The following is a 27,791-nucleotide window of genomic DNA, read 5'->3' on the forward strand; positions in this document are numbered from 1 at the left end:
TAACTAAGATGCCAATAATCTTTGTACAAACCCATGTGATAAATTGTTTAATTTTTATTTTTATTTCTCTCTGCAAATGGTGTGGATCAATATTATTATATAAGCTTGGGGGAAAAAATCTAAATATTAGAAACAAATTAAGGGTAAAAATCTAAATATTAAAAATTTGCGTCGACCAATGAGTCTTCCTGTGGCGTCTAGCTACTTTTTCCAAACGAAAGATTGAACCAGCGGCACAGTACAAATTCATTCAGAAAAGTTCGTGTGGCCATAAATCCTCCAAACTCATGGAGGCCAAATCCATTGCAATATTCATCTCCCTCCTCACCGCATTAGAACTCACACCCACCTGCCGGCCACAGAACGACGACTCAATCTCATCATCATACTACGACTTCTGCAAGCCCTTCAACTGCGGCAACTACACCTTCTCCTTCCCCTTCTCCTCCGAGACCGACGACCAGGCCCCCCTCAAGTGCGGCCTCCCTCTCTCCGAGTACATGATCTTGTGCGAGAACTCCACCTCCCGCGCCGCCCTAAACCTCGGCGGCGCCAGACAGTTCCGTGTCAAACAAATCTTCCCCACAGAAAAACTCATCACCGTTGTCGACGACCAGCTCATCACGGATCTGAACTCCAGCTCCTGTGAGTCTCTGCAGAATCTCCCACCTCCTCCTCGCCCTTCCGATATTGCGCCGCTTGAGCTGTCCCCCTTGGGTGTGAATCTCACCTTCCTTAAGTGTTCAATATCACATGGGGGGCTCGTCCTTGATGGGGTTCTCGCCAACTATAGCTGCGGAGAGGGTGTTAAGTCTTTTTACCTCCGGAAGGAGGTGAATCGACTCGACGGCTACTCTCCGCCGCTGCGTCCGGCGGAGGTGCCAAGTGGGTGCGAGTTCGTGGCGATGCCTGTGTCGACTGCTAGTTTGACTAAAGCTCGCCTCCTGAACGACACGAAGGAGAATATTGCGAATATTGTACTGGTTGATGGATTTGGGGTGTTCAATAAGGGAGAAAGGGAGCGCAGGAGGGTGCTAGCGGACATTTTTAGCGATGGGTTTTCGTTGCAATGGCCGTCTCTTTCCGACTGCGAGAACTGCCGGAACAGAGGTGGACGATGCGGCTACGATTCCAGCTCCAGGCTCATTGATTGTTTCTGCGAAGGCGGCTGTGACTCGCGGCAGCGTAAGTGAGTGTCCCTCTCTCTCTACAGTTCACAGCACTGCCCCATCCATCCTTGAACTTTAAGCGTTGATTAATACTGTTTTGTGGCAATAGTATCAATTATTTTATGGTCTAAAATATTCTCTCTCTCTCTCTCTCTCTAAATTATTTTCAAGAACTAAATTCAAGTAAAAATGAACTAAAAAACTGTATTTAAAAATTTATTATAAATAAGTTAGTATTGAAGTGGTCCTCACACTTGACCGCATTTCTCTATTGCCCTGCAGTTGAATCAAGCATTTTCAATCGTGCCCTCTTCTAGTCCTGTCCCCCCACCAAAAAAACATGAAAAAGTAGGTCTTTCCAAAGAGTCGTCGGCCTCACAATTATAGTCCTCCCCCTCTTAGTTAGTCATAAACTTCAATTAGTGTCATTCATAAACTTGTGACAACTACACTACATCATATAATAAAACATAATTAACTTTCTTTTTTAAAAAATATTTTAAAAAAACTATTGATTATTTTTCCTTCCCATAATTTTTTTTAAAATTTTGTTTCCAGAAAAAATTGCAAAGATATACAAGTTAATTTATGCTTAAAAACTACAAAAAAAAAAAATAGTTAATTTTCTTTTGTAAATCAATATTGCTTCTATTATTCATTTTTGTCTATGCAATTTCATATTAAAAAATAAAACGTTTTATCATTTAATATTTATTTAATTAAACGTAATATTATTATAGAATGAACTATATTTTTTTGTATGAAAAGTATAACACTATTATTTATTTGTATTTTATAAAATTTTATGGTTGGCCAAATAAAATTTTAAAAATAGTTAAAATAATCATATGATTAAATAATTTTATAGATATTTGAAAATTAAATAAATTCATTAATTTGTCTATTAAAAATTAGCTTAGAAATTTTATAACATTTTTTGTTGAGTAAAATATAAATGTTTTGATGAACAACCAATGAATCTGCTAAAACTATTAATTAAATTAACACTTAAATTTTCAATTTTTTGTAAAATAATTATATTAAAAATGATTTAAAAAAAAAAAAGTTTAACCATGAATTAACTATGAATCTCATTGTAATTTGTTTTCGAAAGAAAATTCAACTGCAGATTTTTTTTTTTTTGTACTTAATTTTTATTTGAAGGAAAATTAATTTTCTTTGTTTTGAAAAGAAAGTCAATTGTGTTTTACTTATGTGGTGTATTGTATGTACTGTCATTACTTTATTAGATTAGTCTATGAGTAACGTGATAAACTCGATCTACCTAATAATTTTTCCTTCACGTGTCTATGTGCTTGTATTTTAAATGTTATATATATGACAAATTTGTTCTATATTTATTAATATCAAATATGTAAAGAGGAGGATCCATTTTCATTATATGTATAATTTAGGAAATAGGCACACGTAGAGGGGAGGTCTCTTATATAATTTCTCAATGAGACCTTTCCAGCTGAAATTTTTTTTTTTTTTTTTCAAATCATAGGTTCCATAATTCCACTTAATAAGGGTCCACTATTTGGAGTGATTTTATGATGTACCATATGCATAAAATTAGTGGGAATAGTATAAGTTATTTTGTGGTTAAAAATATTCTGTTTTTTTTTTTTAAATTGATATAAAGTACTATCAACTAGAGTAAATTAAGGTAAAATTGAATAAAAATGTATTTAAAAAATTTAGTTTAAATAGGTTAGGATTTAAGTGGTACTCAAGCTTGACCCCATTACTTATTGCCCTGAAGTTGAACCAAGCATATTCATTTGTCTCCTTCTAGCTCTGCCCCACTAGCCTCTCTTTATTTTTATTTTTTATCTTTTGCAATTGGTAATTAGATCATCCAGTATTTGAGCCTTATGGTGGTTTGAAATTTCAATATGATTTTAAATGAGTGCTTGGATCAAATTAGGTCGGGTAAAAACGGATAATAAATATTTGTAATGAATGATTATCTTATGTAGATTTTGGAACTCAAGAATATGAGTCTAATACTAGTACGGTATTTTACACTTTATGGTTCCAAATCTTAAATGGAGGGATAATCCTTCCCTAGTCTTCGTTAAAAAAAATGAATTAGGTCACTAATGATTCACTTATTCATTTACGACTCATCTACATAAATTTTTTACCTATTTATGAATGCCCATTTAAATATGGATTGTCCCATTTATCTATTTACCATTTACATAAATATCACATTTCCTAAGAGTGAAGTATTCCCATCAAAAATAGGAAATAAATAGTGTTGAATATTTTTTATTAATGATGTTAGAAATATTTAGGAAATAAATTTAATCTATCACATATTCTTAGTAGGTAATTTTATAAAATGTCTAATAGGATTCACATGTTGTACCAAACACTAACATAGATATCTTGTATACATTCCTAAAAATCTTATAATGCAAATTAAATAATAATAGTCCCATGAGGCAGGATTAGTCCAATTTGTAAGAATGAGATTTTCAAAAATATTGTTTTATGGGAACTTTTGTAATCCCACAAACCAAATGCTAACTTAAATTTTATATATATATATATATATATATATATATATTGTTACACCAAATTGTCCAATTCATAAAATCAAGTGAATCCAAGACCATTATAGAGGCTTTCGACCTTGAATTTCCTCTAGCCAAAGTGCTTCACGATGCTTCAAATAGAGGTAACTTTTTGCCTTTTCTTTCTCTAACTGAGAGGTTTCTTAGTGCTTCAGATCAAGGTGGCCTTCGGCCTTTTCATTCTCTAGCTGAGGTGCCCCTTGGTGCTTCAAACCAAGGAGGCTCTTGGCCTTTAAGTTTCTAATAGCTTAGGTGGTGCTTGGTACTTTAGATTGAGGTGGCCCTTGGCCTTGAATTTCCTCTAGGTGTTCATTGATGATTTTGACCAAGGTGGCCCTTGGCCTCTTCATTTGGTCTAGTTGAGGTGCTCCTTGGTGCTTTAGACTAAGGTGGCCCTAGGCCTTTGTATTTCCTCAAGCCGAAAGGTGCCCTGATGCTTTAGATTGAGGTGGTGTTTGGCCCATTTTTCTCTAACTAAGGTGCTCCTTGGTGCTTTAAATCGAGGTCGCCCTTCTCCTTTAAATTTCCTTTAGTCTTGATGCTTCAAACTGAGGTGGCCTTTGACCTTAAATTTCCTCTAGCCTATGTGCTCCATTGTGCTTTACACAGAGACAACCTTTCATCTTGAATTTCTTTTAGTTGAGGTTCTTCTCCTTGCATTAGATTGCAGTGGCCTTTGGCTTTGAATTTCTCTAGCCGATTTGCTCCTTGTTGCTTCAAACCAAGGTGGCCTTTGGCCTTAAATTTCCTCTAGTTGAGGTGCTCCTCGATGCTTTAGAATGAGGTTTCCTTTGGCCTTAAATTTCCTCTAGTAAAGGTGCAATTAGTCGAAGTGCTCCTTAGTGCTTTAGACTTGGGTGACGACCTTTAATTTCATCTAGGTGAGGTTCTCCTTTTATTGATGCGGTCCATTCGGGTTTTCCTCAAAAGGTATATCCCAAGGTTACCCCAAGCTTTTTAACTAAATGGCTTGCTTTATCAAGGGTATTTTCCAAGGTTTCCCCTTCATGTCTTGGGGATGTTAATGACTTGTTCTCACAAGGATATTTTCCAAGGTCATTACTTCTAGTATTACAACCAAGGTGACCTTCTCTTTCATGGGTATTTCCCAAGGTTTCCGCATCCTATCTTAGTGGCCGATGTGACCCTCTCTTAATTGAGGCGACATGCTTTGCTAAGGGTGTTTCCCAAGATTCCTCTGCCTTTAGTCACGTAACCGAGGTGCTCTATTTATGTGTCTCTTTAAGAAGCTAAATGGGCACATTCTGAAAGTGATTAATTGGTAGTTACACTTTCATGGTTTTTGAAATCTCTCTCTTTCCAAACCTTTGTTTCTCCTAAATCAAGCCCCTTCATTCCATTCCCTCCACCATACTCCTCTTTCCAAGAAAAGGGTTGAGACATTTTCTAAAGGACAAATTCGAAGGTATGCCTTTTAATTTTCTTTTCTTCTTCAAATGTTCTTTCAATGTTCTTTGGATGTTTTTCAAATATTCTTCAAGTGCTCCTCATCTACTCATATCTTAATGACCATTCGATTCATTTTTCCATAAGTAAGAAGTTGATTTTCTATTTTTGAATTTGATTGTTCCCCTCATGTCTTTTGTTATTTGTGGCTCTTATACTTCTATTTTGATAAGAAAATAAGGGAGGAAGAAAAACATGAAGGAGCCAGCACAACAGGACTCGTCAACGAAAGGCATATGCTTGTCGATGAGGGAATAGTAGAGGTTCGTCGACGAATAATTATCGATAACAAGAAATTTCAGACTTTTGGCTTCATCAATGAGAGCCCTGTATTCGTTGATGAAGGTTCTTCTTGGTCTCGTCGACGAAGCTCCTGTGTTGGTCGACGAGGGGCGCTTGGGCTACGGTAGTTTTCTAAAATTTTGAATTTTTGAACGTTGGGTGGTTGGGAAAACAGGGGGAAACCTTCAAGGAAACTCTATATATGTCATCTGAGCATATTTTGAGCGTGAGAATGATCATTAGAGAAGTGTATTGTGTACATTTTGATTTTCTTAGTAAAATTTGTGTGCCATTGCTTTCGTGGATGTAGGCTTTGCCAAACCACGTAAATCTTTGTGTTGATCTTGTTCTGGTTGTGTATGTTATTTGCATTCACTTGTTGTTGTTTATTCCGTTGTACATCTTCATTGTACGATCCATATCACAACAAATTGGTATCAGAGCGATTGTTGTTATGGCATCGGGATCGTCTTCTGCAAGATTTGACATTGTCAAATTCGATGGAACCAAAAACTTCAGTTTATAGTAGAGAAGAGTGAAAGATATTCTTGTACAACAAGGAATGGCTAAGGCTTTGCTTGATACTCAGCTGGAAGGAATGGATGAGGCAACATGGTTAGATTTGAAAGCAAAGGCAGAGTCGATAATACGCTTGTGTTTGACCGACAAAGTTCTCTATCGGGTGATGGAGGAGGATTCTCCAGTGGCTATCCGGCGAAAGTTAGAAAGTTTGTACATGTCTAAATCCCTCAATAACAAATTTTTTCTTAAGCAGCGTTTATATTGGCTTAAGATGGTAGAAGGATCTAATCTAGATTAACACATCAATGCGTTTAATTAAATCATAAGTGATCTTATGAGAGTTGATGTGAAGTTTGATGAGGATGATAAGACTTTGATGCTGTTAAATTCTTTGCCCTCAACTCATACCTACGAAAATCTTGTGACCACTCTTACGCGGGGAAAAGAAACACTTGATTTGGAAGAGGTAACAAGTGCTTTGTTAAATTTTCATCAAAGGTTGAAAATATGTGATGAAGGAGAAGGACTTGTGGTAAAGGATAGTAATGAGTGAGGCAAAGGAAAGTTTTAAAATGGGTCTAATCAGAAATCCCGAAATCAATCCAAGAAGAAGAAGGAAATTTGGTGTTATAAATGTGGTAAAAAGGGGCATGTGAAACCAGAGTGTCCGAATTGGAAGAAAGGAAATGCTGATAAGCATGAGGGGATTTCTAAATCTGTGAATGTTGTTTAAGAAGAGGATTCAACGAATGATGATGTTCTATCAGTTTCAGCGGAGTCGGATAATCTAACGGACTCTTGGATACTTGATTCGGCATATTCTTATCACATGACTCCAAACAAAGAGTGGTTCAGTACTTGCAGGTTAGTAAATTCTGGAATAATTCTTATGGGTAATGATGCTTCTTGCAAGATCGTTGGCATAGGAAATGTAAAGATAAAAATGTTTGATGGTGCTGAAAGAACATTGTGTAATGTAAGACATATACCTGAGTTGAGAAAGAGTTTCATATTTCTTGACACTTTGGATTATAATGGCTACAATTACAAGTCCAAAAGTGGAGTCTTGACGGTATGGAAAGGTAATCTAACTGTGATGAAAGGGCAGAAATTGAATGGGAATATTTACACATTGCTGGGAACTACCGTTGTAGGTGGAGTTGCAGCCGTGGATGCTGAATCAGATGAGACTGTCTTGTGGCATATGCGCCTTGGACATATGGGGAGAACATGACATGAAAGAACTACACAAGAGAAAATTGTTGAAAGGTTTGAAAATGTGTCAGTTGGAATTTTATAGGTTTTGTGTTCTTGGAAAATAGAACAGGGCAAAATTCAGTTCAGCTACTCACAAGACGAAAGGAATTCTTGACTATGTACATTCAGATGTTTGGGGCCCAATTAGAGTTGCATCAAAGGGTGGACATGTCTACTATGTGAGTTTTATTGATGATTACTTATGGAAGGTTTGGGTTTACTTTATGCGTCACAAATCTAGTACGTTTGTGACTCATTTTGAGTTGTGCTTCCAAGCGCAGAAGTGTCAAATTGTATAAAGGATGAGTCAAGGATCGTATTCCACAGGAACCACTGAGTATCAAAGTATTTATGAAAGTTTAGTGAAATCCTGTTGCTGAAAAATAGGGTTTGAAAATCTTTTTGATCTTTTATGATTTTGAAAACAGTAAACAAAGTGAGAGAAGCTTGAGTAAACTATCAAAATGAGATTGAAATTTTATCAATTTTCCAAAAATATAACTCTAAAAAAAAACGCAACCAAAACTAAACAGATTAACTGAAACAATTTTACCAAACACTCGGTTACGAGTTTAACGTCTGTTTGCTTCCACCATTTACTAATTTCCTAGGCCTTACTCCTTTTCTTGTTAATCCAATCAAGGCATTAATAAGATGAAATTTTATTACTAAAGATCGAGAAAATTGGCCACATCCAAACGGAAGAAAATAAAAACTCTCATTAAGCATCAACTGAATTTTATGTAAAAATTAGTTGATTAAAATCCTAGATTAAATCAAGGTTTTGATGTGCCTATCATCAACAACAAAACAAGAAATAAGAGCCAGCGATTTATCAACGATGCCTTCAATATTTGGTTTTAACCAAATAAAAGTTTAACAATAATTTCTTAGGAGAACTAATAAACCATGGAAAACAAACGACATTGACCCACAACCCGAGTTACCGAACTTAGCCACTCATGCTCACAATACACAATTTTTGGGTCAAATTAATTCCACGGTGGCTCACTGTATCAATAAAACGAAAAACCATAAGAAAAATACAAACTTTGATAAAATCGAACCTAATCTAAATTGAGTTTCAACAAAAAAATAAAAATAAATCTTGAACAAAAAAAACACAACTAATTTAATTTTCCAAAGGCAAAAACAACTTAACAATTATTTAAAATCTAAAATAAACCTTAATACTAATTTAACCATGTTCAACTTTCAATACAAAAAGGTAAATAAATAAATAAATAAAAGAAAGAGATAGAAAAAAAGAGAGAGAGATAGAGAAAAGGTAGGCTTGGTGCTTGGCTGTGGACTGGCAGTGATAGCAAGGAGGCTTGCTGCTGTGCTCGGGTGTTTGGCCATCTGCTGTGGCTCACGGTTGGCTGCTGGTATGGTCCTCGGGATGGTGGAGACAGAGGACAACAGCGCCGTGGCTGGAATATGCTGGTGGAGAGTGGGCTGTCCGCGGGTTGCTGGTAGGTTGCAGAGGAGAACTCGGCTGAGGGTGGCTTCTACTGTGTGTGGCTCTCGGACTAGTGCTGTGATGGAATCACCGGAACAGGAGTTGCAGTAGAGGGGTTTGCAGAGGGGAGGCTGTGGAGGTGCTGGGCTTAGTGAAAGAAAAATAAAAATAGAAACAGAGAGAGAGAGGATGAGAATAAAGCAAGGTAAAGAGAAGGAGAAGAAGAAGAAGAAGAAGAAGAAGAGATGAAGAAGGGGAAGAAGGAGAGCAGCCCACAGGGCTGTCTAGGAAAGAAGGGAGGGAAGAAGAAGAATTTAAAAGAGATTAGGGGAAGCCCTAGACCCGGTTTAACCAACTCGACCCGACAACTTGACCCGACCCGGCATTTTTGCTCTTTGTTCAACGCAATATTCGACCCTTCTGAAGCTAGTTTCTCATAAAACTCAAAACATGAAAGTTGTAGATAATCCTTTCCTCTTTTTCCAGAAATTTGAATGGCCTCGATCAGACTTTGGACGGAAAAATTATGCATGAAATACAAACAGGTGTTAGTTTTGGTTCCCGGGACTTTTCTTGCAATAACAAATTATCAAAAACTCATAAATTGCACAATAAAACTCAAGAATGATAATTTCGGCACTTTATTAAAATATTGAAAAAATTTGGACATTTAATTAAAAATATAAGTCGTAAAGACCGGGTTAAAGTGCCCAATTACGCAGTTTGCACGCGTAATCAATTTGCCAAGTTTAAGATTTGGAAGGCTAAAGTGGAAAACCTGACAGGGAGGAGAATCAAATACTTAAGGTAAGATAATGGGACGAAGTACGATGATTCTCGGTTTATGGAGTTTTGTACGAAGCAAGGCATCAAGAGACATTTTATAGTTCGCCGGATACCTCAGCGAAATGGTGTGGAAGAACAGATGAACAAGACTCTTGCTGATAGGGCTCGGTGTCTCAGATTGAATATAGGGCTATTGAAGAACTTCTAGGCTGAGGCAGTTAGTATGACTTGTTTTCTGGTTAACCAATCACCAAGGGCATCACTAGCGGGTAAAGTGGCAGAAGATGTTTGAACGAAAAATGCAGTAGACTACTCTGAATTGAAGGTATTTAGGTGTCCAACCTATGTTCACGTGTCTAGAGAGGAGAGGTCTAAGCTTGACCCGAAGTCTCGTCATTGCATCTTCTTGGGATATCCAGAGGGTGTAAAGGGGTATAAGTTGTGGGGTGATCAATATAGATGTAGTCTTTGATGAGAAGGCTATGGTAAAGCGTACTCAAGAGTTTGATGAATAGAAACAGGAGCTAGAAAGTTGGGGCAGTGATGAACATATTGTGCAGGTGGAGTTAGAAGCTCAGGGCAACGGAAATGATCATGGTCCTGTGGTTGCAGGGAGGTCTAGCTTGGAAAGCCAACAAGTCGACGATATTTCTCTAAGAAGATCCAGACACACTATTTGGCCTCCGTCAAAGTATGGTTTTGATGAGCTAGTATCTTATGCTTTCTTTATTTATTGCAACGATCCAACTTCTTTTCAAGAGGCGGTGCACGGCCAGGAGAAAGATAGGTGGATGGGAGCAATGATTAAGGAAATAGAATCATTGCATAAGAATAAAACTTGGGAGTTAGTGGAGCTTCCATATGGGAAGAGACTGATTTGGTGCAAATGAGTGTATAGGAAGAAGGAGACAATATCAGAAAAGGAAGGTGAGAAGTTTAAGGCACGGTTGGTGGCAAAAGGATACTCATAAAAGAAAGGGATAGATTATGATGAGATCTTTTCTCCAGTGGTCTGACATACTTCTATTAGAATTATGTTGGGGTTGGTAGCTTATTACGATCTTCATTTGGAACAAATGGATGTGAAGACGACAATTCTTTACAGTGACTTGGAAGAACAAATTTACATGGTACAGCTGGAGGGATTCATTGAACCAGAAAAAGAAAATTTTATTTGCAGGTTGAAGAAATCTCTTTATGGGCTGAAACAGTCTCCAAGGCAATGGTATAAACGGTTTGATTCCTATATGATGAAGATTGGCTACAAACGGTGTGAGTATAACTGCTGCGTATATGCGAATAAATTTGATGATGGCTCACTTTTTTTTTTTGTTATTGTATGTCAATGATATATTGATAGCTGCAAGAGATTTAACTGATGTGAATCAGTTAAAGGACCTGTTGCATAAGGAATTTGACATGAAGGATCTTGGTTCAGCCAATAAAATACTTGGGATGGAGATTCACCGAGACAGAACTGCAAGGAGATTATGGCTATCTCAAGGTAGTTATGTGTAGAAGGTGTTGGAGAGGTTTAGCTTGAATGATGCAAGACCGGTGTGTGCACCTCTAGCGAATCATTTCAAATTGTCTACTGTAGACTGCCCCAATTCGGATGAGGAAATCTAAGACATGTCAAAGGTCCCCTATGCTAGTACTGTGGGAAGTTTAATGTATGCCATAGTATGTATGAGGCCAGATTTGACACATACAGTAAGCGTAGTGAGCAAGTTCCTCTCTAATCTAGAAAGGCAGCATTGGGAAGCCATAAGATGGATACTCCGATACTTGGGGGTACATCGGGATATGGCATCATGTTCAGCAAGCAATAGGGTTGTCCTTCAGTTATGGAGTTTGTTGATGTAGATTATGCCGAAGAAATAGATGACAGAAGGTCTACAACAGGATATGTGTTTATCCTTGTAGAACGACCGATATATTGAAGATCCATGGTGCAGTCTCTAGTTGCACTGTTCGCGACTGAGGTGGAGTATATGGTAGTTGCCGAAGCTACAAAAGAGGCTTTATGGCTTACTGGTTTAGTCAAAGAGTTGGGGTTACAATAAGATGGTGTGGTTGTACATTGTATAGTCAGAGTGTCATTTACTTAGTGAAGAATTAGGTATACCATGCTAGGACCAAGCACATTGATGTGAGGTTCCACAAAGTATGAAAATTAATTGCTTTAGGTGAACTTATGTTGGAGAAATTTCACACATCTGATAATGCAGCAGATATTTTGACCAAATTAGTTACTTCAGAGAAGTTCAAGCATTGTTTAGACTTACTCAATGCCTCCAAGTGATAGAAGGGAGACATACCCAACCAAGAGTTTTTAAGTTCAAAGTGAAGCAGTTCATGTTTTTGAAATTCTCCTAAGGGGTGTATAATCGTCAAGGTGGAGATTGTTATTTGTGGCTTTTATACTTCTATTTTAATAAGAAAAGAAGGAAGGAGGAAAAACATAAAGGAGACAGCACAGCAAGACTCGTCGACGAAAGGCCTATGCTCGTCGACTAGGGAACATCAGAGGTTTGTCGACAATGGCTCTAAAGCTCGTCGACGAATAATTACCGAGAACAGGAAATTTCAAACTTTTGGCTTCGCCGACGAGAGCCCTGTATTCATCGACAAAGGTTCTTCTTGGTCTCGTCAACGAAGCTCTTGTGTTTGTCGACGAGGGGCGCCTAGGCTGCAGCAATTTTCTAAAATTTTGAATTTTTGAACGTTGGGTGGTTGGGAAAACGGGGGGAAACCTCTGAGAAAACTCTATATATGTCATCTAAACATATTTTGAGAGTGAGAAAATTCATTAGAGAAGTGTATTGTGTACATTTTGATTTCCATAATGAAATTTGTGTGTCATTGCTTCGTGGATGTAGGCTTTGCTGAACCACGTAAATCTTTGTGTTGATCTTGTTTTGGTTGTGTGTGTAATTTACATTCACTTGTTGTTGTTTATTCCATTGTGCATCTTCATTATACGTTCCATATCACAACATCCTTCTATTTTATCTCCTTAAGGAAAGAAACTTTGGTTGAAGTCCCTTATGGAGAGTCTCAAGCTCCACCTCTTTAATGCTAAAGATGAGGTGTGCTGCTTAAGTTAAGAGGACCTAGTACACCTACAACTCACCAATTATAATCCCCTTTCCATCAACCTACAATTATCTAGTCTCAAGGATTACACTTCTCATCCACGACCAAAGGAGACATTTTTATATGAGGGATCCTTGGCCACTCTATGCTTTCCACTCCAGCCTTTCTTCTCAGATGTCTTGAGTTGTTATAATAGTTGACTAGGTTAGTTAGCCCCCAACTCCTAGCCAACTTTGACTTGCTTTGCTTCCTTCTTCTACAAGCAGATAATAGCCTACCATAGAACCATTAGGGCCTACTATCAGTTAAAGAAGCATCCCCATGAGGTTGGGTGGTGGTGCTTCACTTGTCGCCTTGAGTGCAAGCTATTCTCCATGGGTCCCTCGTCTTTTCATGGATGGAAGGGTACTTATTTTTATTTTTATTTTTATTTACTTCTGGCCAGTTAAGCCTTAGTATGCCTCTAAGATAGTCTAGCCCTCTTTAAGGTGATGGATCCTTTTATCCTTTATTTTTATGCACTTCCTATTTAGAAATCTTTATTCTAATTCCTGACACCTTCACAACTCAACAAAGGAACCTTCCTTCTCCTCTAAGACCTAGAGACTAAAATAGTGGCTAACTTGAAACATCTTATTGTTCACAAGGGATTGTGTGCTTCTAGAAGCTTATTTGTGAACCCAACCTTACCTCCTATGGACTGAAGCCCATAATCAATATTTTTTTTTTTTACATACACAAATTCCACATCAATGTATCCTTATATTTGTATATGGTGCCGCCGAACCTTTCATGCTCTCTTATATGTTAGAGTAGAATTTCATAGCCTTTGCTGCCTCCCTTAGTGAAAGAAAAGGCATAGAGAATCTTCAAAGAAAATAGTTCTCATTGTCGTCCTACTTCCTCTACCCATCTAGTTCCCTACTTACCAAAGATCCTAGTGAGGAGCATGCGAGTGTTCCTCCTTTCTCCGAAGCCTCTATGTTTCTCTTTCATGATCCACTGTGTCTTCTCGCATGTTGTGCTGATATGTGCTCCATAAAGACACTGTTAAATAAAACATGGTTATGCCAGAGGTCCTCAGTTTTCCCTTTAGGCACGAGGCCTATTAGGTAAGCTAATCTCGCACTTCCTTTCTTAAACCACTATAATTATATTCCCCTACGCCTTTTTACTCTTTCTTTTCCTCTTTGTAGCTTGCTATCATGAGTGTTAGATTACCACATTAACCTAAAAGTTTAAGCTATTAGGTTGTGAGCCAACAATGTATATCAAGCTTTAACACTCCTCCTTATGTACAACCTAATAGCATGTGGAGGGATAAACACATGATAAATAACACCCATTATAAGGAATAAATAATTATTTTTTAAACGCCACGTAATAAATGTAGGCAACAAGACTAGAACCCAAGACCTCTTGATAAGCAGCTATGATTCCATTTGTTAGGACCAAGCGAGTAAGCATAGGCGAGATTGATGCGCATGGATGAGCACCAACTTGACACAAACACTTAAGCCCTATGATCTTGGGCCCAACCATGTATATAAGCACCTATCCTCCACTATGTTTTTCCCAATGTGAGACAAAATCATAAGTAAAATTCATATTAATTTTTTAAACACCACTTGTTAGGATCGGAGGAGTGCTCATAGGCGAGCTTGATGTACATGGATGAGCATCAACTTGACCCAAACACTTAAGCTATTCGTTCTTAGTGTAACGACCAGCTATTTAACTTGGTTTTTTTTTTATATACTGTAAAATTTGCAATGCTCTAATATCAAACTGGATTAAACTCAACCATCAACCTAAGTAGCGAGAAGCAGAAATCAAATAAATATAACCATATATAATTATATACAATACCAGAGTGCTAACATGTTTCCCAAAATATACATATATGACTCCAATTTCTTCTCTTCTTCTTTCTTTTCTATGTTAATATTCTATTCTATCCCTAATCCTCTGCTGCCCATCAGCCTTCAACCCTCTTTCTTCTTCTTTTTCTTCCTCTTTTCTTCTTCTTCTTCTTCTTCTTCATCTTCCTTTCTCCCCATCAATCACTCTCCCTCTCCGTTAGTTTCTCAACTTATCGTCTTTGTTTTGAAATTTCAGTAAAAAGGGGAAAAAACTGAGAAGTAGTTCTGCATTTTTGAACTTTTTAGAAAATTTTAGTTGTGTCCCATTTTTGAAACCCTAATTTCCACCCTAGCTTCTAAAACACCACCCAGCAGTCGCAGGCTAGCCTTATAGTAGCTCCATGAGTCTTTGCTAGCCTTATAACAACTCTGCTAGTCGCCACTAGCCCTACAGTAGCTCCGCTAGTCACTGCCAGCCCCATCTCCCATCTGGTCTTCGAGAGTTCGAGACTTTGGGTCTTGGAGTGGACTCTTCAAGACTCCTCCAACGCACCCGTTCACTCTCTCTCTCTCTTGAATCTTCACTCTTCAAGTTCCTTTTGTTATTGTTTTTTTTCTCTTGTTGTTTACTTAAATCTTAAACTAGTATATAATTTATATATATCATATTGTTTAAATATTATAGCTTTATTATATGTTATATATTGCTTCAGTTATTTATATATCATATTATTTATATATTATATCATATCTAGCTTTATTTATATATTATATATTATATGAGGTTTACCTAAAATCTTAAATTCCTAATTGCAAGATTTGAGAAATAAATGTAATGGTCTTAAAATAAATATATTGTACATAAATGATTGATATTTTTTTATTTTTACGACTTATTTTATTAATAGATGAAATATCTAATATTTTAAATTTTTAATTATTTAAATATTTAAATAAATACTAATTATTATTTTTAATCAAATATTATATTTTATTCTTATGTAATAAATAATTAAAATTAGAAGGACTATTTAGTACTTGTAAACTATATTATATCATATTTTTATTTTTTATAAGGACTGTAACTTTGTATTTTCAATGTTGTGTATAGATCATCAAATCAAGGTGAGAAAAGAAATGAGAACTTACCTAGTGAGGACATTGGATGGCATTTTGGTACTCTGGTGGATGGTAACAGACATATTATTATGTGTAACTTGTGTGGAAAGATAATTAAAGGAGGCATTACACGCTTGAAACAACACTTGGCATATAAAAAAGGTCAAGTGGATGGATGCTCGAATATAACCACACAAGTAATGGAATAAATGATGAAACATCTACAACAATATGTCGAGAACAAAAGAGATAAACAAAAAAAAGGCAAGAAGAAGCAGAAACTCAAATTAGAGGAGATTTTGAGAATTTGAGCGATGAAGAAGACTCGAAAGAAGAAAGACTGAGATTTTCTTGGCAAGAAAGCATACGATCACATCAACAATGGGAACAAAGACAGATATTTTAAGCAAGAACAACTAGAGGGGGTTATATTCATGAAAAGGAAGGTGGCTTTGGTAATCATGGTGCCAGTTGTTTCAATAGTGCTTGATCTTATAGTGTTTGAGAAACTGGAGGTAGTGGATGACAATGGATCAATCTCAATGCCCCTAAAGCTAGACTAAGGGCAATGGATCCTATTTTAAAAAGAAGTAAGAGTGCAAAACAATCAAAAATAAAAACTAAGGTACTGAAAGTTTTAAGAAGTAAATTAGGAAAATTAGTTAAAAAAATTACTAATTTATAATCTAATTCCAGCAAATATAGCTGGTTCTCCATTTATACTGTCTATGCTTGATATTGCTGTAGAGGTTTGGAAAGGGGTTGTGAAATTCATTTGTAGTAAGAGTATCAGGGAATGAAAGATTATATATCTACTTTTGCTGGCATTTGAAAGGAAAGAGGTGTAACCACTATATGTGATCGTTGGTCAGGACCAACTAGAAAAAACATAATAAACTTTTTAGTTTCCTGCAATAAAGGCATCATGTTTCATAAGTCAGTTGATGCCTTTGATGTGCCAAGCTGAATAGCTGATTATTATTTTAGGAAATTTTCTAAATTTGATTGTCTATATAAATAGTATTATGGACTTGTATATTTTAAATTAAGTAGTAAAAATTATTAAATCTATAATTTCATTTCAAATTAATGGATGAGGTGGTTGAAGAAATTGGAGAGGAGAATGTTGTCTAAATATTGACTAATAATGAAGCTGTAATGAAAGTAGGAGGGAAATTGTTAATGCAGAAGAGGCCTAATCTCTACTAGACAGCATGTGCACTCATTTCATACACCTTATTCGAAGATATTGACAAGTAACATAAAGAAGGTCTTATAAGATGAAAGAACAATAACCTTTTTCATTTACAACCACACATGGACAGTGAATTTCATGAAGAAATTCACAAAAATAGAGAGTTGTTTTGCCTTACCATCACTCGAATTGCCACCAACTTTATTACCTTGGAGACTATTATTTGGTATAAACAAGCATTAAGAGAAATGTTCACATTTGATGCTTAGAAAAACTCAAGGTTTGGAATGGCAAAATCAGGCTCAACATAAGATACGAAGAAGATTATATTAGAGAAAGAGTTTTGTCAAAACGTATCTGATATAATTAAAGTACGGGAACTCTTAGTGAAGGTTCTTAAATTGGTTGGTGGTGATGAAAAATTGACCATGAGTTTCATATATGAGACAATTGATAGGGCAAAGTTGGCCATTCAAAAAATTTTCGATTCTACAAAGATTATTGGAAAATTATTGACAACTAGTGGAGTTTTCAATTGCACCAAGACTTGCATGCTACTAGTAAGAGTAAATAAAATACAACTTCTTATTATTTTAACTTTTAATTATGCATAGTTGCATTAAAACACTATTATTGATTAATATGTTTATAAATTAAATTTTAGGATATTTTTATGAACTCCTAATTTCTTTATGGTGCCCCACCCTCCCCTAAAGTTGTTAGAGAAGTCATGGATAGGGTTAAAAAAGTGATAACCAAGTTGGTACCCGATATAGACACTCAAATTCGGGCTATTAATCAACTATTAGTTATATTGAATTGAATAATGAATTATTTCAGTATCTATAATACTTTCTAGAATATATATTAGTATATCTAATTAATTAATTAACCTTCACAATCATCATTTTTTAGTTGTTGTTATATCGGGATAGGCATGAGACATTTGGGACCCTGTTGGCTCAAATGGTAGTGAAACAAACAAGTCCTAGTAAATATAGCTAAATAATGGATGAATGGATCTATTTTTTTTATTTTCATGTTCAAATTTGACTTTTGAAAAATACGCTATACTAACATAAAACTCACTTTAATTATTCATACAGTCGAATGGTGGATTCATTATGGCATGTATGCTCCTGAGCTCCAAAGAATAGCAATCAGAATTCTTAGCTAAACCACATCTTCTTTGAACTATGAGTATAATTGGAGCACCTTTAGCCTCATTCATATGAAAATAAGAAATAGACTAAAGTACATGAGACTGCAAAAACTTGCTTTCGTACATTACCACATGAGGTTAAAGTTAAGACATACCATAAGAGAAGCCAATAGGAAATTGAAGATAGTTTCAATCTTATCAATTTAGATTATATTTTTGGAGAAGATAATCCTTTGGGTCCATGGTTAGAGGAGAGAGAGGCGCCGTTACTCAACGGTTAGGATAACTCAAAATGGTTAGATGAAGTGGTTGGTGGTACTGCAGAAGGAGGTGATCAACTACCAATAAATATGCATAATTCAAGTTCAAGCTCTGAACGTACACAATGTAATGACAATCTTGGTTTTAGCCCACCAAGTGATGGTGATGGTGGCAGTGGCATTGGGACTGGGGATGGGGGTGGTGGTGGTGGTGGCAGTGGCAGTGGCGGCGGTGTAAAATATGATTATGGGCATGACATAGGTACATCATTTGTAAGGGATACATATCCTCCTAGTTGTTATGAATATATGCAAATAAGGTCTTATTCTTTTCCATCCTTCTTTGACTTTATGCGGTGTTGTGAAACTCTTCTCCAATTCTGCCAAAGCAAAAACCTCTCTTCCCTTCCTCAAAGGGACTGGAGGTGCTGCAAGGCTTTGATTCTACCTCATTAGTGCATCCCTCTTTTCCAAAAATTTTCTCTAAGCATTGCTTGTATTCATCTTTGAAAATCTCAAAACTATTCCATGGGAATCACTTGTCTATAGGGTGCCTAGCTACTTTATAGAGAATGCATTGACACGAGAGAGTTAATCCTTTCTAGTTGGTCACAATTAGTTTTTTTGTGGGAAGTTGATATGGTCTTGAAATAGTGGCAAGAGAACATCCCTCTTTCCCTATTGAGCACACCAATTTGTTGTCATAAAAAATCCATTAAACCAAGTTTTGAACCATTTGCAAAGGAGAAGCAAGCTTTGGAGGACCTAGGGTGGCCTTTAGGGACCTCTTGGATGCTTAAGTCAAGGCATGATAGAGAAAGAAAGGAAAAATAATAGAAGTTATGAAAGTGTCCTACCTCTATGTGACCCTTCTTTTATATAAGCTTTGTTCCCTCAGCTTAAATGCCCCTCTTAAGTTAGGGTTTTAAACTTTGAGGGTGTACAACCCCTTCATTACCCTTCTTAATTCTCTTGGGGTTATATATGCCTTCCTAAGTCTACCTAATGATTTCCTTATAGAATAGCCTAAGGCGCCTTGCTACAATAATACATATTTTGCCCTCATCAATATCTCCTATAGATAATGTGATTTTATATCTTTGTGCCAAAAAAAAAAACACATATTAGGAGGAAAACTACGCTGATATTCTTGTCCTTTATTAAAAGGTAAGTGTTGAGTGTGGTCTTCAAAAATTTTTCCAAGGCTTTTTCCTAGCCTCATGGGTTGTTGCCTAGTTTTTTCCTTGATTTTTTTGTTTGATTTTGCATTGTTCAGTTTCAGATTGTTCTAGGTTGTTAACTTGTCTTCTAATCTTAATCTAGTTTTCATCTTTCATTTATTTATTTTGATGATATCCTTTCTTTTGTTGGAAAAATGAATTTGATAATCACCGTACCATAACCTTTATTATGTTCTTCATATTGCAGGCAAAAACGATTCAAAAGTTGGAAGCTCATTGTAGGTACACAAGCATAATTATGGTAATAATTGTCCGACATGGATAACTAGATTGAAAAACTTCTCTCATAAAAATGAGTCTTACGTTCAATTTTCATACTCCCACATCATGTTTGTGGATAAGAATAGAAGGGTGAGGCGTATACAGGGGTTTAACACCTATTGCTGCCATGTTAACATTTAAATGTTTTATTTCATATTTATTAATATTTATTGGAAGCTCTAGTCATTGGTAGGAGTTGTGGTTAGTGTTAGGATGTGATCCTATTTTATAGGAGTTGTGGTCGGTGCTAAGATGTGATCCTATCTTATAAGAGTTGTAGTTAGTGCTAGTATGTGATCCTATTTTATAAGAGTTTGTGGTTAGTGTTAGGATGTAGTGTTCTGATGTAAAGTCTATTTATAAGCCATTTTCTTATCAATTTTCATATCAAAGTTTTACCATTTTAACTTGTCTCTTTTGTTTACTCTTACATTTGTATCATGCCATTAACTCATCATTCCAAATATTTTTACATTTGTACATTTTTGAGGTGTTTAAAAGGATATATCGTGATGGAAATAAGTATTGATATTTGTTAAAATGATTTTTCAGCCATGAATTTCTTGCAGATTTCCTAACACTATGCATTCTAGAATTCATTTTCCATCAAAATGGAGAGATTTTCTATCATATTGTATTCAACCCAAAGGCCTATCTCTCATAATTGGATGGTTACCTTCAAACAGATGCTATAAATGATTTTAAAAACAACGACTAAATTAGGCCCATTGTCATCATTTTCTCCCATTGCGAATCCTTTGTTGTACATTCTGATCAGGCTTTGAGTACCTTGCGTAGGAGTTGCAACTGGAAGCTCTACTGTTGTGCTGGCTACCATATTCCTCATCTTCAAATACAAAAGGAAAACATCACCATTCTTCAAGATATTCTGCTTTGGGAAGAATCAAAATATAGATCATGAGAGCAAAAGTGCCGAGGAGTTCATTGAGGAATATCGATCTACCTTACTAAGCAACTATTCCTACAATGATATTAAGAAGATCACCAATGGCTTCAAAGACAAACTTGGCAGAGGAGGCTACGGCAGTGTCTACAAGGGAAACTTGTCAGATGGTCGCACTGTTGCGGTCAAAGTGCTTGAGAATTCCAATGACATTAGCCACGATTTCATTAATGAAGTCACCACCATTGGCACCATTCACCATATTAATATAATACGCTTATTGGGTTTCTGTTGGGATGGCTCCAAACAGGCGCTTATATACGAGTACATGCCAAATGGATCCCTCGGGGACTTGCTGTCTAAGAAGGGGTTAAACCATTCGGTGGGATTGGAAAGGCTACTTGAAATTGCCCTCGGGGTTGCACATGGAATAGAGTATCTGCACTATGGGTGCGGCTCGCGAATCTTGCATCTTGATATAAAGCCACAAAATGTTTTGTTAGACCGCAATTTTAATCCAAAAATTTCGGATTTTGGGTTGGCAAAAGCGTACTCCCGTACTCGAAGCGTCGTCACGATGACGGGTGCAAGGGGTACCATTGGATATATAGCTCCTGAGATTTTTTTGAGAAGTTTTGGGAAGCCCTCTGAGAAATCTGATGTTTATAGCTATGGGATGCTGCTACTGGAGATGGTTGGCGCGAAAGAGCATGGGCTGTCTATTGTTATGGGTTCGAGTGAAGCCCAGTTTCCTGGTTGGATTTATGACAAACTCATTGAAGAACAAGAGATGGTGCTGATTGATTCTGTAGTAAGGGAGGAGGAGTACATAGCAAGGAAAATGGCGGTGGTGGGTTTATGGTGCATTCAGATGAATCCCAAAGACCGTCCTTCAATGAGAAGTGTTGTGGAAATGTTGTCTGGGAGTGTGGAAGCCATTGAAATGCCCCCTAAACCCTTTCTTTGTTCTCCTCCAAGGGTGCAATCTGAGCACACAAGTCATTCCATTGACAGCAGTGTCAGTATGGTGGAACCTCTCGCATCTGAGAATCTTGTGACATAAACTTCTGAAAGAGAAAAACACAGCAGGTTTTAAAAGGCCATGCTACTACAATAATATTCTTTGGGAAATTTAAATTACATGAATCTTAGATAGCATCATAAATATTGTGAAGGCAAGGTTTTGCTCGAGCCTCTAGGGGTGTCAATTTGAAGATTTATTATTATTATTATTATTATTTAGGCCAATGACTCGAAAGACACAGTAGCAGCTTTTGCACAGAAAAAAATAATAATAATAATAATAATAATTAGGTAATGTTTGAGAGCTGGGTTTCGAGGATTGAATTTGTATGGATTTAGAAAAATTTTAACATAAATTTTATATTGTATTTTTCTATACACAAGTTCAAATATAAGGCTTGAAATCTACGCACTTGAACTTAGGAGCATGATATTTTCGTTCGGTTCATGAATTTTTTAAATACAATATTACAAGTTTTATCACAATGTGGCTGTTCATAAGACTGCCTTAAATTTGTAATGATAATATTATTAAGCGAATAATTTCATTTAAACTTTTTATTTTCAAAAAAAAATATGTATATTATTGTAACACAAATGTGATGATGATGATCATAACAATAATTTTTATTTTTAGTAAGAACTAAAAGTAATAATAATAAGAATAACAGTAATTCCTAATATTAATTATTATAATTAGTGTTAATATTAAATAATAATTTGAATGTTAATAATTAGTAATAATGATAGTAATAATAATTTTTGTTATTGTCATTCTTATTATTAGTAAATTATACTAATTAAAATATTCAAAACTAATAATTACAATAATTTTTACACTAATAACAATAACAATATTATTACTATTAATATCAGTAAATAACAATAAGTATCACTATTAGGATTAAATAATAATACTTAGAATTGGAAGCAAATAATGATGCCATATGCCCTTAGAATCTATATTTTTGAATAATATAAATTTGGATTAATTTTATAATTTTAGTATATGTAAATATAAACAAAAAAAAAAGTGAGACCGAACAATTTAGATTAATTTTGTAATATAAAGGTATTTGAAAGGAAAATGATTGAATTCGACCCATTAAAAAAGAAAATTATAGTGGAACCCATTTATATTGAGGGTTTTAATTTATTTATTTATTTATGAAAGAGAGAGATAAGAGTTTAAAAAATAAATAAAAAGATTGTGGAGCCAAATGGAGAGAGAAAGAGAGTGAGAGGAGTTAAAAAAATAAATTAAAAAGATTTAGTAGGACCACATGTAGAGAGAGAGAGAGAGAGAGATAGGAAAAAAAATCAAAACTTAAATGAAAAAAAAAAAATTAGTGCTACATGTCAACACTAGGTTTGTCTGATGCTTGAAGATAAATAAATAAATAAATAAATATATATATATATATATATTCTAAATTATTGAATTTTTAATATTTCAAGTATTTATTAATGGTTGAATTTTTATTTTTAACATTTATATTCTAATTTATCAATATGTGACAATTGTATTGAGCAAATGATACAAAATAATGTGTTAAATCATAATATTATTATTAAAACTAATTATTGAATCACATGTGTATACCCACCCCACCACAAAGTGCGGGCTAGTTTTTTTAATAATTATTAAAATGGATAATAATAATAATAATAATAATAATAATAATAATAATAATAATAATCCTAATAAATTACTAGAGATGTGTCAATGAGTAGACGACTATGTTTTGATCCTCCGAATTAGTGCCACTTGGATGGGTCCGAAGGACTTATTCCGATTGGAGTTTCAAATCATCAATAATAATCTGACTGGTATCTGTCAACATTTTAAGGTCGCACCAGGTGGAGCATATGGAAAAACTTTCTTAATCTCAAATCAATTATCTGGGAACTCATGAAGATTCATGTTGGAGATGGTAACATACAAAAGAATTTATGGATCATGCATCCAAACATTCATTAAAATGAATGAAAATTGAAAAGGAGAAAGGTTAGGCACTAACTTTAAGGATGAACTTCATTTTGTGAATCGAGTAGAAAACCTCTTTCTTTCAAGTCACTCCCTAAATGCTTTAAACAAGAATGATAGGAAGTGAATTTTCGTTTCTTTCTTTCAAAGCAAATCCCTTATGCAAAGCCCCTTTATTTCACTTAGAAATCTCTCCTTGCCTCTACTTGGATATACCCATTTCTCTCCCTAAGAAGACCCTTTTATAAATCTCGAATAGAAGGGAGGGAAGGAGAGATTTCTAAGTGAAATAAAGGGGCTTTATAAATCTCGAATAGAAGGGAGGGAAAACCCCTTTTGAATTTGAAATTTGAAAATTCAAATTAAAATAATTACTATTATTAACTACCAACCATCAACTGCCAATGTTATTGCTTGAGATGTGACATCAATGGGACACGTGGTGTGATACCTCATGGATGAAAGACTTTAAAGATTAGATATTACTATCCATATCAACAATGTGCACCTTTCTTTTCGGGAGTTTTCCCATAAGAACTCCATAGTTAAGCGTGCTTAACTTGGAGCAATCTTGGGATGGGTGACCACCTAAGAAGTTTTCTCAAGAAGTGTGTGAGTGAGGACAAAACACACTGAAAAGGACATGTGTTGGTTTGTGGGGCCAGTCATTAGTTCGATAAGGCCCGCCCCGCTGTTGTCTGGTCCAGGTGGAGGAGGAGAGATGCAATGCTCCCTGACAGACCCAGGTTGGGGCGTTACAAGATGGTATCAGAGCCAACACCCAACCGGAAGTGTGATGAGATTTACATCGCTTGGGTTTGGAAATGTGGGTTCGCAACGAGGACGTTGCGTTCTATAAGTGGGGGAGAATGTGATACCCCATGGATGAAAGACTTAAAAGATTAGATGTTATTACCCATATCAACAAGGTGCACTTTTCTTTTTGGGAGCTTTCCTATAAGAACTCCATAGTTAAGCGTGCTTGACTTGAAGCAATCTTAGGATGGGTGACCACCTGGGAAGTTTTCTCAGGAAGTGTGTAAGTGGGGATAAAACACACTGAAAAGGACACGTGTTTGTTTGTGGGGCCAGTCATTGTCTGATAAGGCTCGCCCCCCGGTTGTCGAGTCAAGGTAGGGGAGGATAAACGCAGTGCTCCCTGACAGACCCAGGTTAGGGCGTTACACATGGCATGCCCAAATTTCTCAGTAAACCATAATATAATAACTCTAAGTTTTCAAATTTGTTAAACTCCAATTGACTGTATCCTTTTAACACAACAAAAATTACATCTCCTATGATTAGAGGAAAGTACATGTTGGCACCTAAACCAAAAAGTTTTCAAAAGTTAGCATGATGGTTGCAATGTAAATGCTAAAGTAAGAATATAAATTTGAGAAAGGATTGGGAAAACACCTGCAAGGCATAACCAAACCAGTGACAATGAAAAGTCATATAAATAGTTTTGAATTACAATTTAACCAACTAAAAAGGTTAACTAGGAGCATGCGTAATGAAAGAAGACTGGCCAAAATTAAAGCAAGGAATCCTAATGAGCCTAGTCTAATGATTCCTCACATTTGCTACGCATTTCCAAAGTTATAATGAGTGATGCAACATGGACTAGAGACGGTTCCTAAAGAGGAGATCGAGCTAGCAGAGTTGTTTCAAAATCAAACATCCATTAACATGGTTAATTGACAAAAGCATTAGCTGGATATCTCTGAATTTGCACCAAGGTCACTTTATAATTGGACTATTGTGGTCCTACCCATGTTCACATAATTTGTTGAACAAAAATCTTACGCATAATTTGCTAAACAAAAATATATCGCTAGATGTCGTAACGACCCGAAGAAGGGTCTAGAATGGTAAGGATTAATAATACTGAAGGTTTGATGGAGTCGCCACTAACCTATTATTTTCCTAGGTGCGGTTACTTCACCTAATTACTACTTATTGATTGGTTTCTATACTAATTCTAGTGTCAAAGAACTAGTAGTCTTGGTCTGTATTTACCAAAATTAGGATCATGAGTTCAATTATGCGAGGGGAATATACTAGCACCCCTACACACTTGTTTAATGAATAGTACATAATTAATTATGAATTATCCTTAAACTAAATCTAATGGTCTTGAATTAACTCCTTAATAAACCGAAAAAAATATTAAAATTTTCAAAAGAAAATCTAAAATAAGCTATGATTTAGAAATGTCTAATAAGACTTCCCAAAGAGGGCATTCTATTAGATAAACCCTTTTAGAACTAATATAAGTGAGGTCTAAAACACTTTTTACTCTTTGTTTAATTATTGGGACGCACGCACATAAAATAAAATATATATATATAGATAATAATCGAAAAAATTTACCAAATTTGAGTAAAAAGATTTTTTAAAACATTCCCAAGTTTTCAAAATTTTTTCAAGAATTTTTTGAAAATTTCAAACAGTTTTCAACAATTTTTGGGATTTTTTTGCTCCATTTTACTTTTTTTTAGTATTTTTATTTTTCCATTTTTTTTATTCGAGTCAAATGACTTAAATAATTTTTATTTTTTTTCTAATTTTTTACAAATTTTCTAGATTTTCTACTATTTTTCCATTTTTTAAAAAAATTGAAAACCAACTAAAAACTAATTTTAAAATATGAAAATAAAAGGGGCGGTTCGAGGTGGGTCAAGTTTACCCGAGTCTTAGGGTTGGATCAAGGGGTATCTGAATCTAGGCTTTTTCATATCCAAACTTGGGCCTGGGCTTTTCAGTATGGTTATTTAGATCTTGGGACAATGTTAAATTCTATTTCAAACTCAAATCTCAACTTGAATTTAAAATTCATCAATGCCAAAAATTGAAACAGAATTAAACCGATTAATACCAACCTCTATTCCTTAATTCTGCTAACCTGCTCTTATTTTGCTCAAACTCTCTTCAAAGTCTCCACCACCCAGCCTTTGAGTCTCCACTGCCAAGTATTCTCCAATTTCAGCAACTCAAACTCTTTAGTCTTAGTCTTTGATCACTCAATTTTTTCTTCACCTTTTTGTATTTAATTCTCTCTTTTTCAGTAACTAGTTCCTCTCCAAATTTCCTTCCATCAACTCTTTTTTCAGTAAGCAATTATTTCTCCCATCCCTTTTATTTTTGTTCTCTCTAATTTGCTTCCAATTCACTATTTTGAAAATCTCTATTTATAGGCCAAAAGAAGCACTTCCAATTAAATTTGATTGAACAAATCAAACTTAATTGGATCAATCAAATATAAAGTCCAATTGATCAATTAATTTGTATTTGTCCAATCAAATATAAATTCTAATTGATCAATTAATTTAAATTGGTCCAAATACAAAGTCTAATTGATCAATTAATTTGAATTAGTCCATCAAATTCAAAGCTAATTGGTTGATTTTATTCTAATTTTATTAACTAAAACTCTTGTGCATGTGTGTGTGTGTGTGTGCAGATGCGAGCATGGAAGAACTGGCCTACTGGACCCTTTATTCTATTTTTTTTTGTTTTTATTTTTATTTTTTTTTTCATTTTTCATGTATTCAATTTTTATTTTCCATTTGAAACTAGAAAAATGAATATAAATTGAATGGAATAGTCCGATTTTTGCTATATAAAGCCACAGACAAAAAAGGATGTGTATAGTTGCCCCTCTTTATAGGTTTGTTACTTAGGATGACAAGAAGACCAGTCTTTTGGCATCCTACAGTAACGAATTTATAAAAACAAGAGATACAAAATTTGGACTAGACATTATAGAGAAAATCCTAGCAAAAGATAATGTATGGATTTACAAAGGTGCATGGAATCTAGGTTAATTCAACAAGTTTACAAAGTAAGGTGTCAATCGTCCTAGTTTATGAAGAGATCACTATAATAAATTTCGGAATATGCCACGTGCCTTTAAGGTAGATAAATCATCACAACTTGAAAATGACTACTTGGATTGAAGAACTAATGCCTCATACTTCTAAGACAACCAAAATATCACAACTTGAAAATCACAATTTGAAAAGTGACTACCTGGATATCCAAGGTAGACATCATAACTTTAAAAGTGACTACTTGAATTTAGGAACCAATGTCACATGCATTTGAAGTAAACATTGCAACTTGAAAGCAACTACTTGGATGGGAAC

The 27,791-nt window shown here is 35.3% G+C and overlaps 1 protein-coding gene across 1 annotated transcript; it reads left to right on the plus strand.

The window, feature by feature from the left end:
- Nucleotides 1-45: 45 nt before the first annotated feature.
- On the plus strand, nt 46-21,773 carry LOC131152875 (rust resistance kinase Lr10-like). The gene is made up of 3 exons (XM_058104808.1): nt 46-1,189; nt 19,656-19,690; nt 20,528-21,773. Exons 1-3 carry the CDS (start codon nt 288-290, stop codon nt 21,694-21,696), a joined length of 2,106 nt encoding a protein of 701 aa, XP_057960791.1. The 5' UTR covers nt 46-287; the 3' UTR covers nt 21,697-21,773.
- Nucleotides 21,774-27,791: the final 6,018 nt, after the last annotated feature.

The sequence above is a fragment of the Malania oleifera genome, chromosome 4 (genome assembly GCF_029873635.1).
Source record: "Malania oleifera isolate guangnan ecotype guangnan chromosome 4, ASM2987363v1, whole genome shotgun sequence".
In the NCBI taxonomy this organism is placed as follows: domain Eukaryota; kingdom Viridiplantae; phylum Streptophyta; class Magnoliopsida; order Santalales; family Ximeniaceae; genus Malania; species Malania oleifera.